The sequence below is a fragment of the Poecilia mexicana genome, unplaced genomic scaffold (assembly GCF_051168715.1).
Source record: "Poecilia mexicana isolate PSO_F unplaced genomic scaffold, ASM5116871v1 scaffold_7, whole genome shotgun sequence".
NCBI lineage: Eukaryota > Metazoa > Chordata > Actinopteri > Cyprinodontiformes > Poeciliidae > Poecilia > Poecilia mexicana.
Genome location: NW_028263376.1, coordinates 21,800,739 through 21,828,707, shown reverse-complemented (window position 1 = coordinate 21,828,707; position 27,969 = coordinate 21,800,739). Strand labels below are relative to the sequence as shown.

Genomic DNA, 27,969 nt, shown 5'->3' with positions numbered 1-27,969 from the left:
ATCAAGTAATAGTTACATTCAAAAATCAAATTGCACGTTCCAGGTGTCATCAAGTCTTATTGCAAGTTTGGTCTCATTTGTAAGCCTGTTTTAACCACTGCTGCATTTTTTTTATGGAGGTGAATGCAGGAGTGCAGGTCTAGACCAGAGGGTCGAATTCTCCTTGCATTTTAATTTAATTCACTCTGACAACCTCACATGCACACATTAGCCATATTGCATTTCCTTTTTGACTCCTCTTTTAACTAAAACTCACACACACTTTCAACTCTGTATCATGTAAAGAGATGAAATCAGTTCCTCTCACTAACAAAACCTTAATTTGACCCTAAATTTGGGCTATAAACTGAAATATTCATTTAGGTGAAATGAATTGACGATAGTGACTGAGTACACTCCTTGAATTTTGATCTCTCCTGCTGAGTTATTTGAATGTGTGTACAATCAGGTGTTTTCATGACTTTGAGCAGATATGCATCTGTAGATTCTGGCCAAAGCGTAGGGCTTCATTTGCACCGAATTGTTGGCTCAGGCTGCCCTCTCTTTGCATACCTGCGCTTGTGCATGATTCTGCATGCATGCATGAATGCAAAGGTCTTTGGGTTTTTCTTGCTCGCAACTTTTATGTACCAGAAAGCTTGGGTTACAAAGCAAAAGGCACACCGATGATGCGTTTTGTTGCACACATGCTGTCTCTCATTTCCACTGAACAAGTTTAGAAAGAAGTGCAGTAAAATTCATACCGGTCACTTAACATTTTCGTGGCATGGTTTTGATTTAATGTTGTCTCCTGCTCATCTGTGATTGACCAAAATACATAAAACAGATGAGACTTCTCTTTTAAAATCTGGCTGAAAGAAATGCACGTTTGGTCTTTGCTTGCCTTGGGCACTGTTGCCTGCACCAAACATGTTTTTTTTTTTTTTTTTGCAGAGAAGGAAGAAGAGTGATAGCACCTACTGGGGGCTTCAATATGTTTACAACTATAACACAAAACATTGTCTGGCATAACTCCTGAGTCTTTCATGACAGTGAATTTTTAGTTTGAGGCATCATAAATGCAAATGCTGATATAGAAAGATGAAGCCAAGAGGAGCTAAAATTGAATTTGTCCTGTGGAAATAAGTAAGCATAGTTTTAACAAATCTCAGTAACAACCCATATGATCCAAAAATACAAATAATGTATATATTTTATGCAATTAAGGGAAAATCTATTGTAATATTTGCTAAAGACTGACGTTCTTTATTACTTTCAAGCACCTGGTTGTGGCTTGTTTAGGATGATAGGATGTTCTTTGCAATTGAGGACTGGAACTCAGTGGATTCTCACTGAAGCATTTAGAAGTTTAGAAATGTGTCTGTAACCATCAGTACACTTTGCAAATACAAGTTTGTGAAGGTTTTGAGAGATGCTTCCTTTTATTTATCAGTGACTCCCGATCAGGTCTCCTTCAAAAGGATTTTATCTCAAGGGATTTTCTGGTAAAATAATGGTTTGCTATACCATTGTCATGAGAAACCTGTTTATAGGATGTTAATTAGGACTAAACCAGCTGACAATAAGGTGCATTGATAGGGAACAAGATGGCTTACCAAATATGGACAGACTGCAGCTGGTCACCTCTTTTTCTGCATGTTCTCGGTGCATTGTAAATTCTCTTTGTTACACAAAACTTATTTATGTCCTCATCTCTTTATTTAATTTCTTATCAAGTGTGAATTATTTGAGTTGTTAATGGCATTTTGTGTAAATTGCCTTTCAGTAGTTCCATTAGAGATACATTTACTGAGAAAATGCTGTTTGACATGTCGGATACTTTCTCCCCCACTGAACTTCACAATGGCTTTATTGTCATTGTCTTAAATCACCCCGTAATTAGTTATTCTTTATTCAGATCCAATACTAATCTCTCGAGAGGCGTATTCTTCTTCCCAGAACTGACTTTTTAAGCCTATAATGAATCTGTCCTTTAATTTCAAAGTCAGAGAAGGCGCTGTCATTCCCTTGTTATGTGTTTCTGTGTGTATGAACACATACATACAAGTATAGACACGAATGTAGACTGTAAACTTTCACCGTTTTTTTTTCTACTATATTTCACTGTTTTGACAGTTTTTCTGTGTTTTTCCTCCCTGTGTATCCAGCGAAATCCTGACCTACCAAGACGACGTCCCACAAACGCTGTAAGTGATTCTCTCTAAAGCCCTTTCTCATGAATTCAGCCCTGACCAAAACATTCACAGTTCAGCAGATCCTCATGCAAAAGCCGTAAGTGAGACAGAAAAGGCACGCAGCATTCCCGGCACAATCACAAGTCTAATGAGCCTTCACACCTTAAGCTTCCCCAGAGAGATGTGCAAAAAAAAAAAAAAAATCCAAATGAAAGACTATCTTAATGAAACAATGACTAAGGTTTTCAAATGGGGAAATCCCTCCCTCATTAAAGACTTTTAGCCAAGATCCATTGCATTCATCAATTTCTAAATTGCGCCTAAACAAAGGAATTTCCCGAGATAGCACGCACAATTAATTAAAATACTGTGCGCATGGGAATTTTTCAACTTAATATCTTGTGTTTTTTGTGTGAGTGTGTGTGTGTGTGTGTGTGTGTGTGTGTGCGTGTGTGTGTGTGTGTGTGTGTGTTGTCAGAACTGTGGGAATGATACTAAGTTTTAAACGAGGAAGAAGCTCAGATGAAAAAGCTAGAAAAGCTCCTTCGGCTTAGCCTTAACCTTAATAGTGGCACTGCGGGGACACCTAACATAGAATTAAATGCAATTATGAAAAAATGTTTCCAACCAAAGAGGTGCCTGTGAGAGGGAAACCAGAGAGGCTGTGTTCTTCACACAGCCCCAGGTGCCTAGAGGATATGGCAGTCCTTTTCATATTGGCAGCTGTTTGATCAGACTGTGCTCCTGTGCTGTACCGTAGCTTCAGGTCTGAGCTAAACACCTCATCAGATTCAAAGGAGACACTTTGTCTCCAATGCACTCCGGGCTCTTTCCATAAACACACCTGAATGATTCCTTTGAGCCCGCTTGCTTGATTCTGGCCTATATTTTACTTTTAGAAGGCGGAAGGTGTCCCACAGAATTGGAGTTGGAGTGTTAGTCTAGTGTCACGACGACTTGTAGGGAAGGCGTAAGAAATTGTGCCATGTTATAGTTTGCAGATTGATTGTGAGAGATAATCTGTTCGGCGAGCAGCAGAACAGGGACTGAATTCCCCACAGACGCTGGCTGTGAAAAGAGACTTACCTCTGTGTTGATCATGGTTATCAGCCATATACGAGATGGCTGATAACAGAGGTGTGGTGCTCTCCAAGTGTGTGCGTGTAAGTGTGTGTACGTTTGCATGCACTTGTGCGATCTGAGTGACTGCACAACAAAGAGTCTGAATGGATTTAGTCAAAGCTCAAACGCTGATGCAGCTGCATTCCCGGAGGTTTATGATGTGAAACACCAAAGGAAAGGAAACAATGATCGCATTCATGAGATGTCATTTTCTCCCACTTTTATCTCTGGAATTTGTTGAGTATTTTACCTCTTTTACACAATGTAATGTGATCAAAACTGTATTTTGTTGTTCGTTTTGGCAAATGGAAGTTACCGCTGCAGAGGATTCAGATTTACAGCCCTGCTGATCAAAGTTAGTGAAAAAAATAAAAATAAAACTTTCATCTCAATCGCCAATGTCATGAGAAAGGTTCTGCACAACATCTGAAGAGGCAACATCCATGTATATATGGCTAAGAATTTAGGCCCACCCCCCAATACATTGAGGCTGGCAGACACAGATTCATGCACAGCATTTTAATTGGATGAAGATTCTTCTGTTCTGTTCCATGTCCTGTTCATCCTCCTTGTTCTTTGCTCTTTTTCAAGACCTGTAAGTTTTCTTTTCTTTTTTCATTAAAGCTTCAGTGTTCGTTTTCAAGTGGCTGTCTGTCCGTCTGGCAAAAATAACATTAATAGGAATTATTTCATTATTACCAGAAATATTGTCCTTTCTTTCTTTCTTTCTTTCTTTCTTTCTTTCTTTCTTTCTTTCTTTCTTTCTTTCTTTCTTTCTTTCTTTCTTTCTTTCTTTCTTTCTTTCTTTCTTTCTTTCTTTCTTAAAACCAGAGATAAAAGCTTTCGTATTTAAAAGGAATAATACAACACACTTAAAGTTTGATTATGCCAACTCAGTTGTTTTCAGTTCTCAACTAAGGAAAGCATTTCCAGAGGATGAAAGCCTTGTGTTATTGTTTTGTGTGAGGTTCTAAAAACAATCAGTCTGATCCATCTACAAAAACTCAAAAAAATTATTTTGACAGGACATCAGCCTCATGATGACATCATGTTTTGTGTCTTTTACAGGAAGAGCGAAATGTTTTGACCCCTCTAGGAAGAAAAAAATCATCTTTGGGACATTGTGAAAGGATCTATTTTATGGGAGCTTGTGACATGAAATGTTTGCTTAATTATGATAATACATTTCAAACTTACCTCACTCAAACTACGCAAAAAGTTAATAAAATTGAAAGTTATCTGTATGAAGAATAACATAAAACAGGTTGTAGGACCTTTATTGGGTCAAAGGAGTCATGAAAATGTCAAACACTAAGTATTTGATATTATGTTTAATAAATGCAGAAATATTACAAAAATTGATCTTTAATTTTGTTTTTATCTGCACCAACAAGCTCTTACAAGTGTACTTGGTGTTGCTGTGTCACAATATGATAGAAGTTTATAAAATACAAAAAAACATTAACAGCTACAAGGCAAAGAGAAGAAATCCACCAAAGGTTGTTCTGTGATACTGGTCATCCCAGGCATTCCCCGCTAATTGCAAAGCAACAAGATCTCCAACCTCCAACTCCAACACAACTCCATTGGACACATTGTCCTCAGGATCTGTGGTTGTTGTGTGTCGGTCCCCTGATAAAACTATGGGATCATTATTTTTCACTATTCTTATTCTTATGCTCTTCTCAAGACTGTGTGCAATATGAGCTGTGAATCTGAAGTAATAGACTCCTCTTACTGGTGCAGTAAAGAAACCTGAAAAAAAGATCAACAAGTATTTTGAAACTTAAGAGAAGAAACAAGTCACTTTTTCTTAAAGTAAAAGAAAAATCTAAAAGGTTTACCTGTGATTGGGCTATAGTGGTTTCCAATGTTAGTAATCACATTTCTGAACACCATGGTGGTATAGTCATCGTAAAATGTGTTTCCTTCACCAGTTACCAGTAGAGAAGTGGAAAAAGCCACTTTGCTCACTGCAACAAAGTTTGTGAAAATATCAGTTAGTATCATATAATTAATGTTTCAAAAGTTGAAGCAATAGTAACTAAGCACAATAATCTTTCTAAAAGTTTAAATCTAATCTGAAAACCAAACACCTCAGATTTTTGCTATATTGCCATTTTGAGTATAACTGAAAAATTTTTTTTGAATTCACGTTTTAATGTACTAACAAAAATATTGTGTTGACAAAAACAATTCTATTTTTACTATGAAACAAAAACATAACTAAGAACACAAATATTTCGTGTCAAACATTACCTTCATATTTCTCCTGCAGCTCTTCTACATGAGCTACGTTCACCAATAGCCTGTCCTGTACGATGCTGAGTTTTTGTTGAGTCATTGAAAGCTCAGCAGATTCAGCTGAAGTGATGAAAAAAATGTAATTGTAAATATTCACAATTCACAGATTTTACATTAAAGATCCTTCAACCAAGGTTCAGTAGATACCTTCTCCCTCCATCTGCATGTCTTCAACCAGGGTCTCTACTGCAGTCAGCCTGTCCTTCATCAGACTGTCATTTTCTGCCAGTTTTGCTGACAGAAGCCTCAACTCTACTGCTTGCACTTCCACCAAATCTCGCAGGTTTCTCAGCTCCTCCCAGATGTCTAGCTGAAGCTCCAGCTCTTCCTTATTTTTCTCTGATCTGGACATCTGACTCTCAGGCTGATCTTCTCCACTCATAATGCTGTTACTGCTGTGTTCTTGTGCCCTGTGCAGATTACAGAGCAACAAGAGGAAGAAGAAGGTTAAAAAGGCTCTCATGATAAACTTGTTTACTAGCTTTCTGCATGTGCGATGTGGAAATTGGGGTATTTATATAGGTTACGGTCAAATACGTCAGAAGGATACTGATTTATCAGCACTGTGAAAAAGCACACCTGCAGGTTAGTTTGGTGTGCCAAGTAGAAGAGGATTAACCATCACACAAATAATGTAATCCTGGAGGAGCAGAGCGCCTTGCAAAAACTTTTTAAAATTTTGTCACATTAAAACAAACATGGTTAAATTTTATTTCAAGATTAATCACAAAACCTGCAGGTAAGTTTGCAGCCGCTCAAAATCAACATTTACAGCATGGTTGCACAATTTCATCCTGCATGGGAGTCATGGAAAAAGTTGTGGCTTTCCAGAAGGAGAATTTGACCCAGTTCACAGAGGTAAAGGCTTTTCTGTTTGGAATATCATGTTCTACTCAGATGGGGAAATGATAAAGTTGTTTGGCCACAGAAACAGCCAGCATGTTGGTGGTAACTCTGTTATTTTAAAATATATTATTTAATAAAAAAAAAAAGCAAAAAAAAAAAAAAAAAAACCTCAAATCTAACCTCTTTCACATATTTATCACAAAATTATTTTAAAGTAAACTCTGCTGGGTTAACCCTGGAGGTGAGCCATAAAAATATTAGACTTTGCTCCTTTAGAAAAACAGTTTTTTTTAGTTCACTTCAAAAATTGATATAAATGTATAAACCCTGAAAGAGAACTTTTTCTTGTCCTAATTTCAAAGCAGCTCCAAACAAAGAAACTTAACCAAAAAAAAAAAAAGAAAAAAAAAAATCTTGAATCAAACAGTGAAATAGTCCAGTTGGCTGGTTGGTGAGCCTTATCTGTATCAGACATCTCTGTACATCAAGCAGGTACAAACAGTTCGCCGAGTCTGTTTTGTAAAATGACTCCCATCCCATGGAGTTTCAGGTTCTTCTCACCAGGCCGATGTTTCTAGACCCTATAAGTGCTAAAAACCTCACAGAAACAGCAGGAACCAAAACAGTTTTGTTCCTGCTGCAATAAATGAGCTATCTTAATATTAAAATTTGTTTTATATTGCTGTATTGATTCATTATTATTATTTATTTATGTATTTATATTTTACTTTTGCATTGCTAATCTGAATATCTTCTTGGTATTCTTTCGACCATATAGTAAAATCTCTCTGCATTGTATTTTGTTGTAATAGAATTGTGTTGTCAAGGTAACATAAACAGAAGCCACAGCCTTCGAGCTTCTTGGGGACATTTGGCCAGAACATCTTCTGTTTGTGCAGAGACTTCATCTTCTGCCAAATGAAGAGGCAAGAGAGCTGAAGTCGTTCTACCAGCAATTCAGATCAATTATATGACTGATTTCAGACCAAGTAAAGTACATTTCCAATTGACCTTTCTTTCTAGTGTTTTTATTATTATTTGTTTTAGAACCAAAAATAATTCCTCCATTAAATTGCTTCTCTTTTTTCATCCTTATGAGATTGATTGAGATAATAAATATTGTAGAATGAAGTAGGAAATCAACACTTTCTCACCAGTTACCTGCAAAGCAACAGGATCTCACACTTCCCGCTAATGTGCTGATGCGCTAACAGCAGAGCTAAATAGCTTTTAGTGCTTTAGAGTTGTTGCAAACTTAGAAAACTTTTAGTGCACTTAGCTTTCCCTAAATATATTTTTTCCAAGTGAATTCTAACGTGCAATTGATTTGGATGAACGCAAATCATCCAAAAACTTTCGGTGGAATAAATTTTGGTTATCAACTGTTACAAAGGTTTCAAGTAGTTAGATATGTTTGTGTGTACTCCTATTTAGCAGGGAGTTAGAACTGCTTATGCAGCAGCCCTGCTTCCTCTCCTTCCGTGATGCAACGTGGCAAATCACTTTTATTCTTTACCCAGAATGATGTCCTGATGGTGTGCTTTCTGATCACGGTGGTCAATTAGGAATAGTCAGCAGCAGAATTAGCAATACTGTACAACTGTAACTGCAACCATGAGTGAAATGTTTTTTTTAAACAATCACTTTCTGATTGTGCAATAACAACTTTGGCCCTGTTGAGAGTGACATACTCTGTCTTAACATATCGTGTGTCATTGATACATGGTGGGTAGCGTTAGTAGAAGTTAGTGGTGCAGCGCTAGCTTCCAATAGCTATTTTTGACATAACGTGTTAATAGAGCTAATGTTTATGATTTGAGTTTTTGGGTTAGCATAAATCTTCTTAGTTAGTGGTGCCCACCAGCAATGCATGACCTTTTTTGCATGACCTCTAAAGAGAAGAGGTCATGCAAACCTATAAATCATTTTTAAAAAGATGTTAATGTTGATGACCAAGTGTAAGCAGTTTTGAATGGACAAAAACACACAAAAAATATTCTTCAGTGAATGGATGTTATTAGCACACTGTTCAGACATAGTTTTCATATTAAACTAAAAATAAACCAAAAAAGGTTGCAGTAGTAAGTGTATTTCTTAAGAGGTTCTGTAAGCATTTCATTAAACACAAATGTTATAATTTTATCAACATTATTTATTAGCCACACACACCAGCAATCTGAAAATTTCCGCAACTTTTTTTTTCAGTCAGCTACAGATACGACAGGTGAGGTTTCTTTTTATCCCTGAGTGAAACGTGGGCCCCTCTGGAAGGCCTCCTGAGGGTGCAGATATATCTGCACCATTCCTTTGGTTTGGTGCAAGATATTGTGAAGAGCTGGGGAAATTTCCCTCTGCAACAGGGCCATTATCTGGGCGTGCTTTTTTGTGAGTCATAAGCGTGCGCATCAGTGACAAGTTCAACAATTAGACAGAAATAACAACAAATCAAGCTGTCGTTGAAAAAAGGTTTCTTGAAGCGTATAAAGAGCTGTGAGTGACATGATTTATGCTGATTGCTGCTTGTGTTTATGAATAAGAATATTGAGCAGCTGTCAGTCAGTATAAAACTGCTCACAGCCCCGTATTGCACGATTTACAGCCCATAAGCACACAAGCATCAATCTTTTTATAACAAAACACTCCCAGCGCTCAGGTGAATGTAGTCTTTAGCAAATAACAACAAATATGTGTTTTCAAGAATTGGCCTAATGTAATTTGTTCCCCCACTTAATGAATTTTGCTTTTATAAATGAAAGACTGACCATAAAATACTTTGCTTTGGGCATAAACACAAACAAATGTACATGTCCCGCAGAAGTTTCGGAGACGTGTCTTTTTGGAAAGAGAACACAAGGTTTTCTGCTCTGCTGCCGGAGGGAGCAGAGATAAAGAGAGTAATAGTTAGACTGTGGTCACACTGGTATGCAGACAGCCTTGAAAGCAGCACAGTACCTGTTGCATCTTGCAAATTCATTTGCTCAATATTGTGAAATTTCACCACTTAAATCGGGGAGCAACACAAGGGGGACTGAATGAAGCAGATGCAAATGATGTGGAGTTTCCAGGTAATAGACGGCCATTTGCCTCTTATTGTAATACGCGTTATTATTTATAAATCCTCATTATTTATATATTTGGCTGTGGAGGTATGTCAAATTACACTAAGACATTTTTTTTATGACTACATAACTCAATATAATTTGTAAAAATATAATCAAAGTTTTTATAGAACTGTCTAGAGAGAGACAACCTGTTCTATTGCTGAAAACATAGTTATTATAAGAAGAAAAGGCCCCCTTTGACAATTACAGGCTTTTAACATAAAAATTTGTTATACATCATATTGGTAAAATTGAGTTTTAATCAAGTTTGAAAAGATTTAAATCTAACATCAATTGGGGTCACAGGAAATGGTATATATTTTTAGACTGATTTGTGAAAAATATTTGAGAGAAATAGCTCTATTTTGTACATAGAAAAATGTTTTTCTATATACGATATAGAGATCTAGGTGTGTGTTTTTGTTTCATTGCAGCCATATGTATGGGGACAGAAAGTATTCAGATCCCTTTAAATTTGCAGTCATTTGCCAAAATTATGTCGTTTATCATGAATGTACACTCAGTATCCCATCTTGACAGAAGAAAAAAAACAGAAATGTAGAAATTTTTTAGCTGGTAAAGCCATGACTTTTCTTGGGAATCATGCAATAAGTTTTTCACACCTGGATTTGGGGACCCTCTGCCATTCCTCCTTACAGATGGGCTGATGAACTAACTGGTTGCAGGTGTGGAGAGAGAGAGAAAGACGAAGAGACACAGGGGGCGAGGGAGAGCACTGGGGATGAGGAAATGGAATCTAACAAAATAACTAGACATTAGATACAAAATAAAAAACTAGAGTAGCTAAGAAAAGGACTAGACACAAGAAATAAACATAACTAGAATCATTAAGAAGGAACCAAAGTAAAAATACAAACAATGCAGAGTTAATAGAAGGAACTAATAAAACCCAAAGGAAACTCAAGATCCTGACAGTTTTCTGTTCAAGTTAATGCATTCAATGCTTTTTATTGATCATATTAAAATTTAAAATCCAAAGTTCATAGCATCACTGAACAAATTTAAATTGCACCAGATTGCATCAAATCATACAAAAGTAAAAATAGGTGACCCAATTTTTTTTTTTTTTTTTGCTGTAAGCTGCTAAATTTTATAAATAGTATAAATGGAATAAGAATTAGAACAGATGGCAGTAACTTACTTATTCAAGCCATTGAAGGTTGAAATTTAAACATATCTGTTAAGTTAGAAAATAATGCATTAGATACCATTGCAATTTTGTATTCATACATAAATGCAGACATGGGAAATAAAAAGGGGTTGAATATCTTCAACAGTTGGTGTCCACTTCAAAAATCTTGGACCTCTGTTTTTAAAGGCTTTTCTAAATGTTTTAATGAAGTTTCAAACAATTAAAATGTCAAACATTGCACACAAAAATCTGTACAATGTTTTTTGTTTATTTCACGCTGGAAAAAAAAACAGCACGTGAATATAACAGCCTTATAACTTTGGCTCAGAACCTTTCAGTTTTAGATCAAGTAAGTTATGTTGAGGTCTTTTGGTAATCGAGCTATTCCTGGGCGGGGTCAATCACCTAATGTCTCAGGTATAGCTTAAAGCATCTCTGCTTCAAGCTATACTTTGAAAAGCTGCACAAATTTAACCAAAACCATCAAAGTGATTGGTGACATATAATCAGCACGTATTGACCCATTCATTACAAATTAGTAATTACCTGCCATGTAGACCTGCGGGTGTAGTCCTAATTTTAGGGAGCAGAAAACACAGTTAGCAGTCTCAGAAGTCACACATACCAAAGATGTTTTGCATAACATCTTTCATCATCTGACATCCTGTCAGAAAGGCAGCCACCAGCGCAGAGCATCATCATCTCCAACTCCTCCGCTGTTGGTCAGGAGACCTGCTGCCAGGGTTACCGACCTGTGATTAGGACTCCAGTAAATCGTCCCACCCAGTGAGAACTGGAGGAGAGTTTTTTTTCATTGGAGATGTTCGCTCCAGAAGAAATTAGTTTCTCTTTCTTCATGTGTTAAGTTATATCAGTATAACTTAATATGTAGATATATATATATATATATATATATATATATATATATATATATATATATATATATATATATGTGTGTGTGTGTGTGTGTGTGGGGGGGGGTGTGCGTGCGTGCGTGTGTGTGTGTCCGTAAGCTTTTCAAAATTCCCTGTGGATGTTCAGAACTTAGACAGTTCTGATGTCAGACGTAGAATATAAGATCAATTATGGAATATCTCAATAACTGTGAAGAGATGACACTCTGATAAGATGATAGGTTAAGCTATCGGGCGCCTCAGAGTGACAGGCAACCTTGCATACCTTCCCTCATTTTCCTCTTAGGCAAATTCCTCTATGTTTGTTGCTCCTTCTGCTGCTCCTCCGTCTTTTTTTTTTTTTTTTTTTTGCTTCTGCTCTTATAACTTCCAAATGATCACAGAGACGAGCACAATAACACCTGGCTGTAAAAGGTTTATTTATTTTTATTTTTTAAATCTCATTATTTTTTTCTGTCCACACAGCTTTCTCATTTTGTATACTTATCTATTTTTTTTATTAATATAATAGCATTTTTCTTTTTTCTAAGAAAGTCACTCACTCCACAAAAACACATCAAGAACTCAGCAGTGGTTGTGGATCCACTGCAGGTGGATCCAGTCAGAGGCAGTGAGATGTCCTGGGAGCGGTACATTCACTGTATGAGGTGGGTTTGGCTGCAGGTCGTTAGCCTCACCTTTATCTAATGATGCATACTTCCCCCCTGTTTATGGCAGCCAGAGAAGAGGAGCGCTAGCCTGTGCTTGTCTGCTGTAGAGAATGCCCATTAATGCTTTTTTCCCCCTCAGGTGATGACCACCTGAACTATCAAAGACAAGCTTGTCTGTGACACCACCTTCCCCTTCCTCATCCTCCTCCTCCTCCCCCCCAGCTCATCATCCTCACCTGTCCCTTTGCGACGACCTCCGCCCAAACTGTACAGCTAAACCACATCACTAGAGAGCTCTTGGTTTCCCCCTTTAATGAGGACGCACGTTTTGTACAAAACTGCGATTATCATCCTAGTAATAGAAAAACGATTTCACATTTTCTCTGACATTTCATCAATATTATAAGAATGCACTTTTTCCCCTAGATCTATTTCATAAGTAGAAGTTAAAAACAGTCCTATATTGTCATTTTGCAAAAGTGATGATATTAAACATCTGATCCGGATTATTTAAATAAGTGATGTAAATAGGTTTATGCTGGCTTTTACCATCTTATAAAGAGCCACAATAGTGGAATCCATGGTCTTAAAAAATATAAAGCCTGATTTTTGTGTTGACTTGTTTTAAATTACACTTTAAATCATTTTCTGAATTTGTATTTTTCTTATCTGAAAGCAGTAATCCTGCACATTTCTATTGGATGAACATATCAACTCATGAATAAGGAAGTTGATGAATTCCAGCAGTGTGGCACCTGGATGTACAATTAATCAAAAACAGAATCTAAAAAAAAACAGAGTCTAACAAAGAGCTTAAAGGTCCAAACAGTTTTATGCAGGGTGGGGTGATTACAGAATAGGAACCAGGTGGGTGATCACCTGATGAGGTTCAGCTATGAGAAGCAGAAATCTTAGAAAATGTGACCAAGGTAGATGGTAAAAGATGAATACAAACAGGAAATAAAAAAAAAATCATCTAGAAATGAAGCCTAGACAAACATCTGCATGACTAAAAGTACACAACCGAGAACATAGAAACTCAGGAACAGGTTTAGCTAGAGGGAAAGAAGAAAAACGAACAAGGAAGTAAAGGCAACAAGGAAGACAGCTCAGAGAAAAAAACAAAACTGGAAAATTAATTAACAGCGATGACGCGAGACCAGTGACTTAACCTAATTTCACAGTAAGATATAGCGATGTAAATGCAATTCAACACTCACGAAGGCAAATACAGGATTAAAAAGATTAAAAGCAAAAACAGACCAGAACCAGAACCCCAAATACTCTCCTCAATGTTGACTCACTTTCTTTAGGTTTTAAGCTAGATTTCTATAGAAACATAGCACACATTCTAGGTATATTTGAGTTTGGCTAATTTCTTTTTGTTGTAACAATGCTTCTTAAAAGTGACAGGTATATCCTCCAAGATGTCATAGAGCCTACTACCTTGAACGAGGAGAGGATCCAGTGATCTCCCTGCTGTCCTGAACTCAACCCACCGAGCACTTGGTATCAGCTAGGAGATGCTGTTTTAACCACAGCAATCAATGAAATCATGTCGGCTGACCTGGCTGACATGTTTTGTTTAAGGTGAAGCTTTGGTTTTCTGCATCCCAGTATTGGTTTAAAAGAAAATCCCTGAGGCAAATTTGCTCAGTCTGCTGATTAAGTTAATATTTAAAAAGTCTTTCCACAAAATTAGTGGTATTTTCACTAGCCATTTAATGTGCCCAGATCGGACCTTCAGACGAAGAGGTAACTGGCCAGCACAAACAACACATTGACAAAATGTCCCTTGGAGACAAATCTGAAGCTCACTGCTAACACAGGAGGGAAGGTTAACGGTAGAGCCGCATCAAAACGCCGTGCTTGGGTCATATTTCTTGATTTATTGAGTACGATGTCTAAAACTGCAAACTAATCACATTTTTGCTTCCACCACTTATAATTTTGCTTCAAAGCAGTCCAACTGGAGCATCGTGAAGAAAGGTGCTGGAGTGGGATTTCACTCTGATGAAAATGTATTCTGCATTAACTTTCCTCAAATCAGTTCTTCCCTCTCTGCTCCGTGGTTTTGAAGAAAGCGATTTATCTGATGATAGAATCATGCATTATTTATAGTTGTAATAATATTAGCTTCTGTCAATTGATATGTTGCAACGGAAGCACCAGGCATATTGGATGCCACTTTGCAGCATTGTGAAAGCTAATTATAGCGACTTTGTGGACATTTTCCAATTTGCTACTGCACATTCACTTCCCGTTTGTGTAAGATGAAATTTCCTGTCAGTGGCCCTTAAATCTTTGACAGATATGTGTTTAGCTCCACTTTCGGGGCTCCTTAGTTCTCCGTCTCCTAAGAGGTAGCACTACCTTTTCTTGAAGAGCAGATAAAACAAATTAGAGGAAAGAGACATCAGTCAGTGTGCAGGGCCCTGTCATGAGCCGTGCATACCAGAAGTAACATCTCAGTCACTAAAGGGAAGCTATTATCATGAGTCATGTGAAGAGGAAGGACTGTGAAAGAAACTATAATTCATTGAGGTGGACAGAAAACTGATACATGACACAGATTGATATAAATAACCTTTCTGGTAATTACAGCAGCACTAAAAAGTATGTTTAGTTTAGAGATCATTTACTTCTGTTCATACTTTTTTTTATTTAAGTCTAAATTATACCGAGTAAAGTGCAATACCTTTTCACTCCTGTGGGTGGAAGTGCAACACTTTTTATCTTGTGTTAAGTTCTTAAGCCTTCATTCAGAAGCCTATAAAAAATAATTGGACTTACAAACATTTCTTTTATAATCCATCATTTATTATCAATGGGTTTCCAGAAAGGTGTGTAATGTGTTAATACGGCAACATACATGTTTTTGATTTATACATAATGCAGCATATTAGACAATTTATGTGAAAGGATACAGCTTTATTTTTTATAAAACATAATATATATATATATAGATAACATTAAAAAAATCAGTTTGACAGTACATTCCGACTCTCAAGACTTCCTTTTCAATACTTTACTGAAATAATTTCCTAATCTCAGAATTTGATACATCTACTTGCAAAATATTTAAGTAAAGGGATAAACATTTTTTCCATACAAATACGGTAACATTAAATTAAGTTCTTAAACACGACACACAGGCAGCAGTGCACGTTACAAAGTAAGACAAAATGTTAGACTGAGCTGAAATAATCTAGACATAAAAATTAGATTAATCTTAGAGGCATTGAGTTATGCAGAGAACACAATTTGAAAATATGAAATGTAATATAACAATAAAAATCAAAACTGTATGATTTATTGCAGTCTTAATGACAAAAATGACAGGATGTAATCTTTGTAAAATTCTACTTTTCCAGCAACAACTTGCTCAAACGGTTCAAACCCATCACAGCAGAGAACGGCCTTGTTAAATATTGATTGGAAAGGACATGGTTAACTGTATTAACTGTGTTCCATAATGGCCTCACCACAAGCAGTCATTAGAGTAAATTTGGCGTGATGAAGATGAAAAGCCTGGCTTGGAAGGTGGCAAATTTCCCCTGCCTCCAAAGTTTCATCTCTACTGTGATCAGAAAATCCCTTGGGCTCTGCACCTGTCGCTGCAGGAACACAGCACCGGTGTAGGCATTCAGTTTCCTGGTGCTGAAGTAGTTTTCCTCATTTCCCTCCGTGATAGTCACAATAACGTTGTCTCCAGAGTAGGCGGGAGCCGGACCGATGCGGAAGATCTGAGCTGGGATGACGATGTTGGACTGGAAGCTGAGGTAGTAGTAGGTGATTCTCTGAGGAGAGTTCTGACACTGTAGGTAGTTGGGACAGCTGATCCGCTCACAGCGCCTACAAGCATCAAAGGAAGGAAGGAAAAAATTTACATGGACGGTGCTGTTGCTCAGTTGTACAATTCAAAATTTTTAAAATTTATTGTCTGTTTAGGGTTTTTTTTTTTTCAAGCTGTGGGAAAGTGTAGAGTAGCAAAAAGTAGTCAGTATGTTACCTACAGTAGCATTCTGAGATCTCATTTTTGAGGATAAGGAGGAGATGTTAATATTTAAGGAAAGCTAATAACTATAAAAGATGATATCGCTAATATTTAAAACATGTCAAGTTATTATATTATATATTTAACACTTACTGGGTCAAACAGTTTAATTAGTGTTAAATATTACGAAGTTATAAACTTTCAACATTCTTAATATTATCGCACACATTTGGCAAGTCAAGGTAGACTGCATGTCAGTAAACATGTCAGTAAACAGGTTAGTAAACATGTTTACTAATCTGTTTACTGACAGGTTTATTAACATGTTTGCTAACATGTTTACTAACCTCTATTAGTAAACATGATTCTTTGTTTCACTGCAGAAAAATACATTGCTATTAGCTAATATCAGTGATAATTGTCAGCCAAGTCATTGAGAAAAGGAATTTGCAAATCACATTGGCTTCAATGTCTTGCAACTGGACTGTGGTTAAGGTGCTGCCCAAACTGACACAAACATCAAGTAAAACTGATTGTCTGCTGCACCAAAGTAGAAATTTAAAGAATCCTTTCTCCAATAGATATTTAATATATTTTTTGTGGTACACACAAAAAAATTGAAAACAATTATAAAGAGTCACCTGGCACATGCCCACCGTTGCCTCTTGCACAACAAACCAAAACGTAAAAATAATTTTCTTGTAATTTCACCCGCATCTCTTTCAATTTCTATTAATTTTTAGAGCTTCAGTTTTGTGGGCGGGGGAAATGTTTAATCTTTAGCCAAGAATTGTCTTAGCTATGCTGAGGGTGCCGGTTTACATTCTGATCACTTTAATGGTGACATCATCTCTACACCTCTTAATACAACCCCGATGAACAAAAACATGAACAAAAAAGTAAAAGAACATCCTGCAATACAGAAACAACAAATGTGATCTTTCTATCACTGTCCAACATTTTCTCAATCACAATTGTGAACCGGGACTTTAAATTGTTGCTACAACTTACGTGTCAGTCACTTTGCGGTAGTTTGGTGGACAGTCAAGCGAAAGGCAGCGGTACCCTCCTTGGATGTTGTAGCACTTCTCACCCAGAGAGCAGTTATGAGTCCCTGTGGCGCATTCATCAATATCTAAACCAAGCAGTGAAAGAACAAAATGATTGGCTTTGTTGCCAAGTTTTCACTATTGCAGGATAAATCAAAGCAAAAAAACGAAAAAGGTTACCCAGCTGGAAAAAAAAAAAAAATCAAATTAGCAAGCAAGACAAGATTTTTAGGCCAATAAAATTTTATAGAGTGTGTAATTATTGTACCACTGTAAGACTACCAATTATTTTTATCTGAGTAGAACCTTCACACCATACTCTGTTAAAAGGTAAATGGGTGCTGTGCATCTTCTAAATGAATTTCAGAGAAGAACTCAGTGAGGCAGACCGGCGCAGAAGTAGCTGCAACACAGTAAACATATTCCAGGTTGGTGTTGGGAGGAGGGATTAAGTCACTTACCTCTGCAAGAGCGTCCATTTGGGGACATGGTGTAGCCATATTCAGGGCAAGCGCACTGGTAATCGCCTGGCGTATTCACACACCTGTAGGCACAAAGGTGGCCAATGCTCTGGGAACATTCATCAATGTCTGAATGACAAGGAAGATTAATTAAATCAAGGTATGAATCTCTCATAAGTCTGGCGTGAATCTGTGGTTTGAAGTGCCCACCTTCGCAGGTGTGTCTATCCTCCCTGAGGTAGTAACCCTTTCTGCAGTAGCATTGGTAGGAGCCATAGATGTTGGCACACTCCTGACTGCACTGGCTAGTCAAACACTCGTTCACATCTGCAGATTGGAGGTTAGAACTCATTAGTGTCACAATCCCACTTGATCAAAGAAACTTCAATGTTTTAATCATCACGTATAAACAAGATGTTGTCATTAAGACAATTATACTTCTGGCTGTGTTTTCGCTTCGAGGCATGGCATATAGTGACACTAATCCAACTAATCAAACTTCCAGAACCAGCTTTACCCTCTAAGCCGCGCCGTTTGTGAACGTACACGAGCTCGCTGTCCGGACATGCATATTTTCACACACAAATCTACAAAAAAAAAAAGAAAAAACATGCAGCAACATGCACAAACGCCCAGGCCGACTGACATTAACAAAAACACACCTTCACAGCTCTTGCCATCAGCAGATAAGCGGAAACCAGAGGTGCACGAGCATTCATAGGAGCCCGGGGTGTTCTCACAGGTCTGGGCACACAGACGGCCAGGGTAGCGCCAACACTCGTTTATATCTGAGGGGAGGAAGGACCATCATCATCGTCATCATCATCATCATCATACCTTGGAAAAGGGCGCTTCATGCATGTTGGCACCCATATGTGCAGGTGCATGTGTTAAAGACAGAATCTGCATTCTTAGCGTCCTGCACAAAAGTGTGTATGTGTGCTACTCATCTGTCTGCTGATAGTCTAAACACTTGAGTGGAGTGTATTATTATGAGAATCACAACACAGCGAAACTCGTGCTGGGAGAGAAGCAGCAGCAGCATGGTAAAGAGATGTGATCTGTAATCCACTCGCTTATTCAAGAGGCAGAAGACTGGGCTGCTTCAGAGCCACAATAATAAACAGCAGGCCCAGAGCAGGCAGAGAATTAAAACGGTCCTCTAGATCTAAAGGGTGAGAGTGGAAAAAAATTACAAAGAACTGAAGACAAAAAAAAAAAAGGGAGAAACAGAATAAGTAGAAACCAGAAAAATCCTGAAGAAGCATTGACGGTGCCTGCTGATGCTGCTCTAGGCCTGAAATGCAGTAACTTTAAAACTCATTAGAAACCTGAAACATTCATGTGTCATAATAAGACCGTGAAAAAGTATGAATTTTATTTTCATTTCAACATTAGCAAAAACTTTAAAGAAATTATTGATCACACTTAGGTTAGAGTTGCTCACATACCCTGCAATGCCGTCATCTAAATCTATCATTGAATCTAACATTGAATTGTTGTTCCTTTTGATAAAGCACATATAATGTTCAGCATACCTACGCACATCCTCCTGAACGAATCATACTGGTACCCCGTCCGGCACTCACAGCGATATGAGCCAGCCATATTGTGGCACAACTGTCCCTCTGCACATCGATGCAGGCCACTCTCACATTCATTCACATCTAGAAGAGATAAAAAAATAAAAAAAAACTCATAAAGATGTCAAACTGCCAGTACCCAGGTGCCGAATATGGCAACATTTTAAGATTTCCAGTTTAAATATCATAGAAATGACGATCATCTTCAGTCTTTTTCCAATGTGTGACTATTTCAGTTAAGCGCTCTGCATGTATTCCTGCGAGACAAATCTGTTCTGCTCAAATTGACTTTGGGTCTGTATATCAAATCTGATGATTCGTGCATCCTGTGCAAATGACTGCGACTCTTACCAACACATCTGGATCCTTCAGGGCTTGCATGATAACCGCGGCTACATGTTATCTTCCTGTTGCAAATGTATGACCCCGCTGTGTTGATGCAGGTAAATCCTGAACTGCACGGCTGGGTCAGAGTAGCACACTCATCGATATCTGGTATGGAGATACAGAGAGGGAAAGAGATAAAAGGGAAGAAAAGCAAAAGATGGGAGGAGAACCCTGCAGTCACACAGACAAGGCACGAGAGACCGGGGGCATTGCTTTAGCCACACCGTGCTGTGATATCAAAGCAAACACATCACACAGTCACATTCTCTTGGACAGCTTTGTTGTTGCACTTTCTCCAGTTTGTCATTTCTCAGAGCATTTCTGCTGCAGTCCTTTTATAGAGGCGTCTGTTGCCTTGACATGCCCAAGTTCCTGCCCCTGGGGGCTAATTCCACAGCATCAGTTTGTACTGGAGGAGGACAGAGGATTGGCTTTTATCCACCCCCTCTGCAACCCCTCACAGCTACGTCTCTGATCTCCTGTCTGTGTGGCATTTAACCCCTCTGCCACCGCACCGAAATCGATTCATCTGCATGGCGTACAAACCGTGCATCTTCGTAGACAGTGAGTCATGTGTGGGAAAATTTCTTGGCTGATTCACTCATCGGTTTGCAAATAAGATAAGGGATATCATAATGCTGCATGTCATCAAATTTCAACACAATGCTAACATTTTTTATTTATTTTTTTTTTACTCGATTTTGATCTGTCTGCATTTGTTCAAACTAGAGAGAAATTTATTTGTGAAAGCTTTCGTAAAGCCATATATTTCTAAAAAAAAAACCGTTATTTTCCCCCAGTTTTATTAACTTTTTCATATAATCAGTGACCAATTAATGAAGTGTAAAACAAAATCTGTCTTACCTATGCAGTTGAGCAGTACGTCCTGTTTATATCCTGCAGGACAGACAGGTTTGGGGTTGCACCTGAATGAACCAGCTGTGTTCAAGCACACAAGCCCGTCTCCACAGTTGTGATTTCCCATCATGCACTCATCAATGTCTGGGAACAAACAGCGACAAACAAACGAGGGCAGAGAAAATCACTTATTGTAAATAAGTTAAGTAGGTGTAATGCAGCACATTTCCACTGGATGGCACTGTAGTTCAGTAGTAAACTGCATGTTTACCATCTTGAAAGCATCTTCTTTGCAAGTCAGTCTAAATCCAATTAAAATACACCAAGTTTTTCTATTATTATTATCTTTTGATGAATACTGCCGATAAGCAAAAACAACAGTGGACCTACGCATCATTCAGTCCTGTTGTTGATAAATGCAAAACTCTCCTCCAGAACAATCCACCACCTGTATCTTGAAAGATTTATGTTTTCTAAATCAATCTTGTCCATCTGCTGTCAATATGTGAAATGAAACATTTAAATCTTTGAGGACAAAAAGGTTACTATGATTTTGCTTTGGATTCAAGCAGGTTTGCAGGATTTTGGCACAGTAGCAGCTGAAAAGAAGCCCATTAGCTGCACCTTATCTATGAAGACAGGCCTTCACAGATAAGGTTGGTTTTTAGGAGCAGGAAAGTGGGACTGTGCACTTTTCTGTTGACACAAACATGATTCTAAAAACAACAACAACAACAAAAAAAAAAGAAACGCAAGTTAAAAATGAGTAAGAGAAGAACAGCAACCTCCCTTACAGAGAACAGGCCAACTGAGTAAAATAAAGAAACACAGGTTTGTAATATTTGAATAAATGTATCTCTGTTCTAATCATTTTACTCATAGCTCGAATGTTCAAAAATGTTCATAAATATGTAGAAGATTTTGAATTTGAAATGTCCTTATTACACAACACATATATGATAAGGAAATTTGCATTCAATCAATTGTTTCTTTGTTGTAACAATTCTTACTGGCAATAAATCTCACACTGCAGGAAAGCGTGTTTGTTTCCCTTTAAATTTAAAAAGGTGCCACATCCACCTTGCTAATACTTTACATCTCATTCTGCCAAGCTGATCCATATAGTATTTGGATTTTAAGTCCACTAAGCAGAGTTGCTGACACATTTTTTTTATGGGCTCAACCTACATACTCAAGTCTGTTGCTCAACCCAAAACTATTTTTTTTTTTTGAAGAATGTGGCAACATTTAAGGGAAAATACACAAAATTAGCCTTTTCACATAAAGGCTTTATAAATCCTCTAAGGAGTTGAAGGTCCGCTACACTGAATGTGATTCGAAATCTTTAAAATAAGACGCCCAGAAACCATCCAGATCAGATGCATCTATTTTTGGCGTGATCTACAATATATCTCAAGATCACAGGTGAAAACCAGAACATGGATGGTCCATTAAAGCTAAAGCTTTTGTGCTGAGTTGTTCCCACTTCTTCAGTATTTTTCCCACTATGTCTTATTTATTACTCATAAACAAGAAATAAAGACACTTGAACTCTTCTATTTAAAGCAGAGACTTGGGCTTGACTTTGTGCTGGTACATAAAAGGAACTTTAAGACCTTATACTTCAATAGCACCCGCAACAAAATCCCTTGAGTAGTTTGAGTAGAACATCTGGCTGGATGGCTGGATAACAAATAACCACAGAGGACTTGTTATAAGAATCAACCTCCATTAGGAGTGAGGATTAGCGGCATCCATGAGCCTGAACCATTGAACCCCATGTACAGCGGAAAATAGCCCTCATAGTCCATCTGGAACTCCCTCATCCTGAAGACCCTTTTCTCATGAGCACCGCTGCAGCTTTGGGAATGAGACTTCTGAAAGGTCCCAATTTATGGAGCATGGAAATAATGAGACGTATTGGGAGGATTTCTATTACAATCTCAAGGCTGGGTGCTGCCCACAACGACCACACAGGCAAGCCTTTTAAGAGTTAATAGCAAACAATAACAATTGGGGCGATAAAAAAAAAAAGGTCATCGTTATGCATTCTTGTGTGGGCTGACATTTTAAGTTAAATCATTTGTACATTGGAGGAGAGTTTTTTTTTTTTGTTTAATGTGCAATGCCTAACTCCCAGGGGAGGTACAGCAGATTATTCTCGAACAATGCACTTTCCTGACATTGTGAACATCCAGCTTTGCAAAATCCCTCCCTTGGTAAAATGGTCACAGTGGGTGGAAGTGAGCCCACCGATGCAGCTCAGTGCTGATAAAGTGAAGAGTACCTTCACAAACGTCGTTGCTGATTTGGTATCCAGGCGGGCAGGTGATCAGTCTCTGACAGACATAACTCCCCCTTGTGTTCACGCAGCGCTTGTTAAGCTGGCAGCCATGTGCAGACAAACACTCATCTATGTCTGCAGGAAAGAATCAAGACGCTTCAGGATACAGACAATGACAGGCGCATAGAACGCAAGGCAAGTAAAACAGATTTAGAGAAAGCAGACAAGAAGATGTACAATAAATGTCAACAACTGCGCGTTCTGAATGTGACAGTCGGCAGTTAGAAACAGATTAAAGAGACAAGTCAGAGCCTCCTTCAGCAGAGAGACAGAAGACAAAGAAACTGAGAATAACATTCATAGAATAAGAAATTTGTCACCACTCAGAGCCACTCTCTGTGCCACTTTCAACAGCCAGCTGATGTGAAGCAGCAGACGGAGCCGTGGTTATGGCTTAAATCTCATAAGTTTGCCCTAAGATGCAGCTTGGACAGACACTTCAGTGTTCAGGAGATGCTTGGTTTCTTTCCACCATTATTCGGAGAGGAGAATAACGGTTGCCAAGATGGTGTATCACAGAGCATGGATGACTGGATGGATGATTTTATATTTATTCTGACAAATTGATATGGTCCGATCTAAAGCAGTCTCTATAAAAAAAAGAAGCTCTGGCTGTATGTGTAGGGTCATTCTCTGGCTGCAGGGTGAACTTCTGCTCCTGTCAAGGACAGGTTTGCTTCCACAATTACTTGATAGATGTTTTGCTCAGGTCGGCACACAGCGTTAGCGCTCCGACACATGTTTTCATGTTTTCCAAAGGTTTTTGGTTTCCTCTGTCCAGAGGAATTAAAAATTTGAGTTAATTGGATGCACACATGTGAATGTATTTTACAGTAACACCTCAAGCCCACTGCTGCCTAAGAGGTTCCACTGTGTTGAAAGAACATCCTCAAGACATCAACCAAAAAACGTGGACACCAATGGAACTGTTGAAAGGGACGATGACTGTCAGGATAACCTATTGATAAAGTGGCCTAAGGACAATAAAGTGAATGTTTTTGCCTGAAAAAAATAGTGGGTATGTTTGAGGTGTGTTTGAGTGAAGCAGCCAGAAACCCAGATTCAGTTACACCAGTTCATTGATCAGGAGATGATCAGTCCCTGTCCGCCGCCATTGTTGGTGGAATATAGTGGCTATATATAGCATGCTGCCGTTGAGATAGACTTTGATGATGCCTGGAAAGTTGGAATAATCCATCAATTATAGACAGTTCAGGAACAAGATGAAAACTTCTCCCACGGGGGATTAGAGCCGTATCTCCTCTGCAAATCTTAAGGCACTGATGAGTGAAAGAGACAAATCAGGGTCAGACAGTCTTTGCAGGAAAGCTTCCCCAACTGGAAACAAAATTCCTCTGAAGACCGGTGTATGGGGTAATTTTCAGTCTATTGTTCACTTCTGTCACCACAGATTTCCAAATGGAAATACTTTCTGGACTGTTACGACATTTCGGCTCATTACCTTCGCATGAACGTCCATCTGCTCTGAGGGAGAAGCCTAAGGAACAGGAGCACTGTGGCCTTCCTCCCACTGGGGTGCACTGTTGCTCACAGATGCCGTTTCCTTAAAAATATTGAAATATTTTGTGTCATTAGCTTACACAGCAGTTTTGATACAATAGAACACACAAGAGCCTTTGCAGGAGCCTAGAAAGCTTCGCCAGTTCACTTTTAGGCTGCAAAAGCAACATCAATGTATACTAGCTTAACAAGCTAACTAATAACATGCTTTGATATTCCAGCGCTTGGTCCACACCGGAACTGACCTATGACCATGATGTCATAGAGCCTAATTAAGGGCAAGTATCTAAAACTGTAGTGTTTCCCTTGAGCTTTTTACCATTTTGTCACAGTACAACCACAAAAGTCAGCATATGTCATCGGGATTTTGTGTGGATGATCAAAACCAAGTGTGCACAATAGGAAAGTCTAGTATGACCCTCACTAAAGTGCAACTAACTGCCATCAAAAGTAACCTGTACTACTAAATGGAGTCCAGCTATGACTGTAGGTTTTCAAAGGCCCATTGGTGAATGCACAGAATAAAGGAAAATGTCTGGCATGTCAGGAATAAAGTTCTGTTTTATAACGTAGCCCAGTCTAAGGTTATAAAACATCTCCCTATGGATTATGGATTGAACAAAATATAGTAGCTGAGAGATAACTCTGGAAGCGCTGTAGCGATCCAAAGTTCAGCATCGCTTAGCAGACACTATACCCCCACGGTGTAACAAAGTAATAAAAGTTCAGTTTGCAATGTGCCACAAGCCATTTAGGAGGAGAATTTTTAGACATGCAAAGAACAAATGTTTGGCAAAAGAACTAACACTGCATCTCTCCCTGACTATTCCCATTGTGAACCATGAAGGTGGCAGCGTCTTCTTCTTTAGCAAAGAAGTAGAGGGGCTCAAATGTTTCTAAGATTTTCTTTCTCATGTTATGCTTTCACAACATGACAGTTTTAACAAATATGTTTAAAAAAAAGATTGTTTATAAAAGTTAAAAGGCAAAGTACGTCATGATGTAGAGGTGATAGTGGTGAGAGAAAACGCTGAGTGATGAAGATGATGATGATTTAATAAAGAGAGCTCAGGGCACAGTCCAACACAGGTGGCACGGCAGAGAGTTAGCACACAGCTAATTACCAGTAGCAACTGAAAAACTGAGGACTGAATAAGAGAGCTAAACCAACACAGGACTATACAGTTCAACTGTGATGGCAGGCAGACAAATGACATACGACAGATGACAAGGAACACAGACAACAGGTGGGACTAAATACACAGGGAGGGTAATCAAGGAATGAGACACATGTGGGAAGCAATCAACGGGGAAGACGCCGAAACAACAGAGACTCACAGGACAGAAACTGAACACAGAGAAACCTTAAAATAAATACACAGAAACACGGATCATGACAAAGTAGGAACTGGATAAAAATTCACAACGCACCTTTTAGAACCTTATTTGAAAATCAACCTAAAAAAGAAACCATGTACCCTTGTTTGCATTACTTTGTGTTGGTTTATCATAAAATCCCAATAACACACACTGAAGCACGTGGCTGCAATAAGACAAAATGCAATAAAGTTCTATACACTTTTGCAAGTCACTGTATTTGATTTGTGTTTTTTTTACACTTCAAGGAAAGAATCGTTTTACGGAAACCTGTGGAGGCTCCTCGGCTGAATGTATTTACTTAGTTTCAAAATAACAAAATTGCTCATTGTGAGCTGCTCCTTCTGTAATTAAGCCAAATGTCTAACCTTCACAGGGGTTGAGTGGGACAGACGGCTGGGTGGGAGGTGGAAGTGGGGGGGTGGTTTCCACTGCTGCCTGATGAAACTCCTTCAGTCTGTTCTCCTCATCCATCCTCTCTGCACAAACATGAGCAAAGACAGAAAAAGAGAAATAAACGTAATTGCAATCACTAATCCCAACCCCCTGTCCTGTACTGCGGTCTTAGTTACAGAGTTGTCAAATAATTGCATTTAAATCCAATAATGTGAGAAAAGTGGCTACGGATGGAAGTTGTCACACCACTGGAGGTGAAACAGGAATAAACACTGCCTTCAGACAAACATTTGGGTTTATTAGTAAGCTCCATACCTCACTGTAATTTGCTGAGAGCTCCGGCATTAGTATCCTGTTGAGACAGGCTTGTGTTGCTGATTAAAGTCTGCTCTGTTGCAAAGTAGCTGAAAATACCTCTTAACTGTTCATCCGAGCAGACACGTCAGTTTTTTTTTTTTTGGCTTCAGCAAAGAAGTGAGAACAAAAATGAAAAGAAGAAGAAGAAGAAAGAAAAAAAAAGAAGCAGTGTTGAAATGCCTTTTGACAGCAGAAAAAAGATGTGAGTAAGATCCAGGAACAGGATGGAAGTATAAAAATAGAATAATTGTTATTAGGCCCTGCAGAAAGGAAGGAAACCAAATAGGTCAGAAAAATAAAACACAATGACAGATGGGGTCTTTCTGACATGCATACGAGCCGGGGCGTAAATCTCACTTTAAAGAGTAAATGACACAGAAGGCTGCTTCCGCTTTGTGCGTTTGCGCCACTGGAAAATGTCAGAGACAAACCACGACTTGTGCTCTTCATTTCACCTCGCGCGCAAGTGGATGCGTCCTCCTGCAGCACGTAGCCGGGGTAGCACTCGCAGCGGAAAGAGCTGGGCGTGTTGACGCATCTCTGGTTGCAGATGCTGCTCCCGTATTTCAGGCACTCATCCCTGTCCTCGACGGGCCCCTCAACGGCGTTCTCACCATCCCGCTCCTCGCCGATGGAGAAGGCCTCTTTAGGATACAGGCTGTCTGAGACTGGAGCACAAGGATAATTTAATGTTTGAGTGGCCTTTCAGAACATACAGGTGCGCCTCGGTAATTTAGAGTATATCGTTGAAAGGGCATTTTAATTCAGTATTTCAATTCAGAAAGAAATATATATGTGGCATATAGCTTCATTATACAGAGTTATGCATTTGAAGTGTTTATTTCGGTTCGTTTTGATGATCATGGATTACAGCTAATGAAAACCTAAGAATCAGCTTCTGAGAAAATAAAAAATGAAAGAAGGGATTTTTTTTTTTTTATTCCAAAAATGATGGCCTCCTGGAAAGTATTTCTATGCACCGTTCAGTAGTAGAACATAATACTCTGAGTTTGTTTTGCATAAATCTCTTTATTAATACAATGATGTATAGTGGCGATCAGGTGTAAAGGAAGCCCAGGTTGCTTGAATAGTAGCCTTCAGCTCTTCTGCCTCTTGTCTGCTTTATCTGCTCTTTATCTCCCCACTTTATAAATTCTCTTTGGGGCTCAGGTCAGACAAGTTTGCTGGCCATCGAAGCAAAATGACAGCATGGTAATTAAAGCAGATAATGGCGCTTTGGCAGAGTGGGATCAGCATCTCCATAAAGCTCATCAGCAAAGGTATTTTTAAGATTTTCTTTTAAACAGCTCCTCTGACCTCTGACAGATCATCACCGACTATAGACTCTTCACACTGGACCTCAAGCAGCTTGGAT

At 38.5% G+C, this 27,969-nt stretch overlaps 2 protein-coding genes across 2 annotated transcripts in view; both read right to left on the bottom strand.

Moving 5' to 3' along the window:
* Positions 1-4,645: 4,645 nt before the first annotated feature.
* On the bottom strand, positions 4,646-7,094 carry LOC106923838 (uncharacterized). The gene is made up of 4 exons (XM_014997149.2): positions 5,748-7,094; positions 5,556-5,660; positions 5,141-5,269; positions 4,646-5,051 (listed from the first exon to the last, which is right to left on the bottom strand). Exons 1-4 carry the CDS (start codon positions 6,061-6,063, stop codon positions 4,765-4,767), a joined length of 837 nt encoding a protein of 278 aa, XP_014852635.2. The 5' UTR covers positions 6,064-7,094; the 3' UTR covers positions 4,646-4,764.
* Positions 7,095-15,062: 7,968 nt separating this feature from the next.
* Positions 15,063-27,969, bottom strand: part of LOC106923836 (fibulin-2-like) — a 30,537-nt gene continuing 17,630 nt past the window's right edge. The window contains exons 6-17 of the mRNA XM_014997147.2: positions 27,050-27,262; positions 26,210-26,320; positions 24,406-24,507; positions 22,887-23,018; positions 20,606-20,743; positions 19,706-19,846; positions 19,310-19,438; positions 18,434-18,559; positions 17,982-18,098; positions 17,772-17,900; positions 17,273-17,396; positions 15,063-16,119 (exon numbers count right to left, since the gene is read on the bottom strand). Coding sequence (XP_014852633.2) covers positions 15,762-16,119; positions 17,273-17,396; positions 17,772-17,900; positions 17,982-18,098; positions 18,434-18,559; positions 19,310-19,438; positions 19,706-19,846; positions 20,606-20,743; positions 22,887-23,018; positions 24,406-24,507; positions 26,210-26,320; positions 27,050-27,262 — 1,820 coding nt within the window. The 3' untranslated portion in view covers positions 15,063-15,761. The remainder of the gene's footprint in view (positions 16,120-17,272; positions 17,397-17,771; positions 17,901-17,981; positions 18,099-18,433; positions 18,560-19,309; positions 19,439-19,705; positions 19,847-20,605; positions 20,744-22,886; positions 23,019-24,405; positions 24,508-26,209; positions 26,321-27,049; positions 27,263-27,969) is intronic.